Source organism: Akebia trifoliata, chromosome 7 (genome assembly GCF_017979445.1).
Source record: "Akebia trifoliata isolate Shusen 1 chromosome 7, ASM1797944v1, whole genome shotgun sequence".
NCBI classification, from domain to species: Eukaryota; Viridiplantae; Streptophyta; class Magnoliopsida; order Ranunculales; family Lardizabalaceae; genus Akebia; species Akebia trifoliata.
This window is the reverse complement of record NC_141381.1, coordinates 3,774,226-3,780,554: the sequence shown is the minus strand read 5'-3', so window position 1 is coordinate 3,780,554 and position 6,329 is coordinate 3,774,226. Positions and strand designations below refer to the sequence as shown.

The 6,329-nt window shown below is 33.6% G+C and overlaps 1 protein-coding gene across 1 annotated transcript; it reads right to left on the bottom strand.

The window, feature by feature from the left end:
- Positions 1-610: 610 nt before the first annotated feature.
- Positions 611-2,777, bottom strand: LOC147398023 (UV-B-induced protein At3g17800, chloroplastic-like). Its single transcript, XM_086447138.1, has 4 exons — positions 2,616-2,777; positions 2,360-2,506; positions 1,974-2,266; positions 611-1,717 (listed from the first exon to the last, which is right to left on the bottom strand). The coding sequence occupies exons 2-4, from the start codon at positions 2,504-2,506 to the stop codon at positions 862-864; spliced, it is 1,296 nt and encodes a 431-aa protein (XP_086303264.1). The 5' UTR covers positions 2,616-2,777; the 3' UTR covers positions 611-861.
- Positions 2,778-6,329: the final 3,552 nt, after the last annotated feature.

Below are 6,329 nucleotides of genomic sequence, written 5' to 3'. Positions count from 1 at the left end.
CATGAATCCAAATTAGGACTCATCCACCAGTCAAAACCATCAAATTCAATGCCATCCTCATTTGCATCATTATCATCTTCATCGGTAAAATGGCCACTACCATCTTCATCAAAGTCATCTCTTACCAATGCATTGATCATCTTTTTTTTCTTTTCTTCTTTTCCCATTTTACTCATGAAGTTTGTGATTGAATTGCAAAATTCATAGAAGTCACCATTACATATTTGAAGGAAAAAAAATCATGATTCAATCACAACTTTTTCATTAAGCCCACGAATTTAGTGACTATGTATTCAACTCACATTGAATAAGTTGTAAGCATTTGAAAGAAATAAGCTTTCCTTAAGGATCAAGTCATAAGCCTCCCAGTCTCCAACACCTTTAAAACATTGCAACCAAACACATCTACCCACTTCTCCTCCCTCTCTCTTAAAAATTACTATTGATTTTATGGAAGATTTGCAATATACCATAGCTTCCAATCCATGAGGTTGTTTGTGTGAACAATACTCATTTTAATATTTTAATTTAAATTATTATAAAAATTTCCTATAAACCTTTAGAAACTAGGCTCTTTTAAGACCAACAATGATTTATGAAGCTGTTAGCATGAGATAAACACAAAATAGCTTCCAATAACTGAAAGAAGAAAAGTTCAAGCTTACATATCTCAGTATTGCATAACTTCTGACTACTTGGTTCCTTTCAAGCAAACAACGAAAAGTTCATAACAAGTAGCATATCAATTCGCAACATACAACATTTACATATCATTCATAGGATTTCATGGGAGTGTCAGTTTTTTCTCATCTAGGAAGCTTTGTTATTGGCATTAGCATGTACTTGTATATTTGGAGCTAACTAATTTGTCACGAAATGGTACCTCGAATCCACATAGCTCTCAACGTCCCAGAGGAAAGAACCGAAAGTTACAGCTTCAAGAACAAGCCTCCTCAAACCCCCAAAGCTTATTTTGATGAGCTCATCCTTGGATGAATCGATAGTTCCCTGTGGTGTGATCATAATCTCAGGCCTCCCAAACAATGCTTCCGTGTGCTTCTCAATGATACTAACAGCCTCCTTTGATCGAATTGATGCGTACCTCTGCAACGTCTCTGCATCAAATGACATCACGTAGGTTCGCAATCGAGATGATTTGATCCCATGACCAAAACCCCCTGGGCTGAAACTACCAGACCAAGAAGAGACCTCCGGGTGGGTTTCAGATTTTGATTGGGATTGTTCAATATCTCGCAAGTCCTCAATAACATTAGGTCGTTTCATATCCTCAGACACAGCCTGCACTATATCGTTCTCTTCTTCGTCCGATCCAAATGGAAGGATTTTCATTGTCTTCTCGAGTTGGAATCGCTGGTCAACTCGCTTAAGGAAATACCCATACATCACTGAAGCAGCATATACTTGCCCAACCCTAAGTTTGCTAATTTGAGCAACTGAGGTCGAGTCCCCTAATCGATTCCCCAATATGAGAGCAAGGTGGTTCTTTATCATCTCGAAGGCTTCCTGAGAGTGGAGTTGTTCAAGCTTTTTCTCTTGACTCGGCCAAGTGTCCACTCGTCCAGAAGGATCAGTAGAAGAGGGGGCAATGGAAGGTATCAAAGAGACATCGGCATCCATGAATTTCTGCACAACTAATGCATACAAGATCTCTTCCAGAGCTTTTCTTCTCTCATTTGCCTTAAGCTCGGCAATTCTCCTGTACATTTCAATTTTTCAACAATAAAAAAGAAACAAAATTCAAACTTTCTTCTCTCGTTCGCCTTAAACTTGGCAATTCTCCTAGAAATTTCAATTTTCAACAATAAAAGAAACAAAATTCACACTCATTCGCCTTAAGCTCGGCAATAATCCAAGAAATTTCAATTTTCAACAATAAAAGAAAAAAAAAATCAAATTTTTTCTGATTAAAACTCACAATCAATCTGTCCAGATACCGCAAATATTCAACTAACCTGTACAAGATGAGATCGGTTCCAGTAGTGGAAGGCTCGTCTTTCTGTTTCACTTCCTCGGCCTTACGATCGGTTTTAAGCTGCTCAAGTTGTTGATCAACCGCAGCAGGAACCAAGTGAGGGTGACTTCTTAAGATCTGAGACAGAAACTGCCCAATCGGAGACTCTAATTGAAGAGGAGCGATGGGAGAATCAGATGAAGAAGCCGACGATGCCCTAACAACACTGCTTCTCCTACCACTGAAAACTGATCTCTTCGATCGTTGCTGGGGAAGAGAAATCGAAGAACAATGCTGCAAGTTCATCAATCCAACAAACATCTCAGATCAAAAACCTAACCCTAGAAACGGTAATTAAAGCTAAAATTTGGAATTGTGTTCTCCTACCTTGATCAATCCGTTAGAGAAATGAAATTTGGTACTGAAACACAGGAAATCTGGCTGATTCGATGTTTGAACACCTGATTTAACGAGGATGTTTGAAGATTTACAGACACCACCAGAGGATGATCCGAGAACTGCTGCTGCTTCCATCTGCTAAGATTTCAACACCAATAAACCCAAATTCATCAATGTTTGCAGATCAAAGAAGGAAAATTAGAAACCCAAAAGAAGATCAGATCGATCTCATCGATTAAATTACCTTTAAAAGGAGGAATTAGGCGTCCGCTTGTCTCAGAGAGAGAGAGGTTCCTGGTTAGGGTTTGAGGAGAGTGTTGGAAGAATCGTCCGTGTTGCGCGAGGTACAGAGTTGTTGCCACGACCGAATCTCTTTTATCGTGATAATTGATACAGAAGAAGAGAAGAGAATGGACCCTGATTTTGTAATTTATTACGGATATGCCACTTGATGTTTTGTAATCCAACTCAACAACCTCCCGGCAACATTTTGGTGAATATTTAAGATACGTTGGCTTTGTTTTCGAATCGATGACATCATACCTTTACCTCAGTCTTCTCTGGTTGATTAAAACACTATTTTCAAACTCTAGTAGAAAATTCTTTTGCTTCAAAATCATACATTTTTTTACTTTTTAGATAAAAAATTTACACTAACCTTCAACCTTCACCTTGGAATCTTTTTGCACAGATTTTGAGGTGATGTTGTAAACTATATGATTGAGAAGAAGGTTGAATATATTAAAAATAGAAAAAATTGTTTAATACACCCTGTGCGAGGAGTTCTTTCAAAATCCCCCTTAATTATTATTTTTTTACGATAATTTGATGATCCGTTCAATAAACTTTTCTTTCCTAATGCCCTTCTAACCCCCTTTTTCAATTAGTGAAGTCAATGATTCAAATAATCGAGATTGACAATTCAAACAATTGAGATCTACCTTTTTCCAATCATCAATAGCACCTTTTACAATTGTCAGGATCTAAGATTGTAAATCATCAATCTCAATATTTAAAGATGAATCATCAAAATTATCGTTCAGATTTGTGAGATAGATATTTTATAATCATCGATCTCGACGTTTCAACACGAACCATTGATATTACCAATTCAACTTGTTGAGAACGATGATTTGAATGTTGATCTTAACTATTTGAATTATCAATCTAGACTATTTGCATTTGCAGCTTTATCGAGATAAGGGAGCATTAAAAACCAAAAGTTTTATTAATTGGGTTTTTAATATACCAATCTAAAACACATGTGCATTTAGAAACACTTCCCTCCCATAGGGGCTATTAAACAATTTTTCTTAAAAATAATTTGTCATTGAGATTAAAGAGCTTGAAGGCAATTGATTGTTAGAAAAAAAATAAATGGTACTTTTTCTAGAGGTTGAAGAAGAGGTTATTTTAAGTCCTTTTAGATGAGTAATTGTTTGCTCACAGTCCAAAACCAATTTGACATGTGGTGCTGATGACAAAAGTAGAGGTGGAGCCATGATTTTCTTGTAGTGGGGGCAAACTATAGTTAGTTGTGTAGTTGAAGAACTTGAAAATGAATGACTTTAGGAAGAAATTCAGAAGTTTTTAGTTAGAAATTGAAGAAAATGATATTTAAGGTCATTTCCAATTAGTATATGAGAAGGCCTGGTCAAAAGGCAATATCATAAAAAAAAAAACATTAATGGGGAGGGGCAAAAATTGGAGGGGGGTAAGGGTGTGGGGGCAAATGAGAAGAGAAGTGAGGGAGTAGGGACAAATGTGACATGTAATTAGTTGAAAATATAGGGGTGTCTCAAAGTTTTGTGGGGGCAATTGCCCCCAACAACTCCTTACTAGCTTTGCCCCTGGATAAACGTAACAAGAGAGAAATTTCTCTCTGTGACATGCACATCCACTACCAAAAATCTTAATTTTTAGATTTTAAACCCGAAAAATATTGTGGGATCCACGTGAATTATCATATTGCCAATCAAACACCACAATCTTCTAAATTTCAAGGAAAAACTCATGTTAAAAAAGAATGAAAACAAAAAAAAAATTCAAGCTTGATCAAAGATGTTGAAAATGGGATAACTACCGAGTATCTAAATTTAAAATTAAAATTCAATGATGAAATATATATATATACATATATTTTTAATTCATATAATTTCATCATTTATAACACTGTGGCATTAGATCATATTTTTGAATGTCACAAGATGATTTAATGAGGAAATTTCATTTTTTTACTATGTGTAAGAGAGAAAAGACCAAGGTCAAGGTGATGGAAACACATGGATATCTCAAATAATACTCAAAACGTGAAAGGTATGTTTAAATCACTTTTTCTTTTGTTCTTTTTTAAAAAGACGTAATGTTTGTGGATAAGGGTTAATTTGGTAATTGAATATTATTTTGTTTTATTTTTTAAAGATATATTTTTCTGGCCACCTTCATCATCGCGAAATCTCTTCTTAAAAAGTGGGACCCACCTACCAATACCAAAAAAAAAAAACATTAAAAGTGGGACCCAGTCCAATATAGAATCTCGGTCTCTCTTAAGAATAGCCACACGTGAGACGCGAGAAACATGTGGTTGACACGATTACATTTGTTTCAACTGTTAGCACATGTGGGGTTGTCTTGGTCTCTTTCGTTGATGGATTACTCTCAGCCATTCAATTTATTAAATACTTCGCAAGAATATTCCAAATCCAAGTCGTCTAGTCGGCTAAGTATCGGATCAGACCCAATACTGATCCAATACAAATCAGACCAGGATTCTTATTTGGTCGGGTTCATCAGATCTCAATACTAGAATTCAAAACTGATTTACTAACAAACGGATCAGGCCATACCCGATTTGACATACCAAATCTAAATAAATCAATAAATTTGATTAAAATTTTAGTAGGGCCATATATAAATAAAACTAGTAGGAGGCATGTGCAACCACACATGTATTTTTTAATTAATTTAAATATTATTTTAAAAAATATATTAAATGATGGTTAAATGTTTTATTATTAATTGTTAAAATGATTCTATTTTTTTTAATTACTAACAATGATTTAAAATACTAGACTGTCAAGCATTTTTAATAACTTGTTGGACAGTCCAACATTTTAACATATAAATGGTTTTAAAATTTTGGACAGTCCAGCAAGTTACTAAAATGTTGGATAAGAATGCATTAAGTTATTTGTTTTTTGTTTTTTTTAATTTCTAAAAAAAATAGTATTTTTTTTAATAATTAACATAAAGATTGGTGTTTAAAAAAAAAAAAAATTATGTATTATTTTTAAATTAATAATTTAATTTTGTATCACATTTTATCATCATTTAATATATTAAAGAGTCTGTTTGTTATTTAAAAAATTAATTAAGATGATTTTGTAGATAATACAATAAAATGATATTTATGTAATTTTAGAACTGTAAAAACTATCTAACATTGACATAAGGGTTGAGGAATTGTAATTTTTTTTTTCATTTTTGACAAAAATAACGTCGATAATATTCAAGTAAATTTAAAAGTGAGGGCATTTTTGACCTTTCAAATTTGGTGTTGAGAAAGGTTTATTCGGCATTCTCTTATTACAATAGTTAAGATATAGAATTCAAATGATTTTAAGTGAATTTCATATCATTGAATTTTGTAACCATTATTTATCATCATTTTGATGTGGTTTAATGTACCACAATTTCATATTTATTTTTTGGAACATTTTTTTTTCTTAAGCCTTTGTGCACTTTATTTAGAGTCATTGTATTGAATTTTTATATAAGTTATTAATTCACTAGAGATTTTATTAAAGTTTTCCCCAAAACTCTCAAAATGGAGAAATGAAAAGATTTGAAAGAGATGATACACTCCCTTTTATATTTTTTTTCTCCTCCTCTTGAAGGAGTCTCTTTGATTGATTCGACCATAATCGAAGGGAAATTAACATTATATTGCCACTAGGGG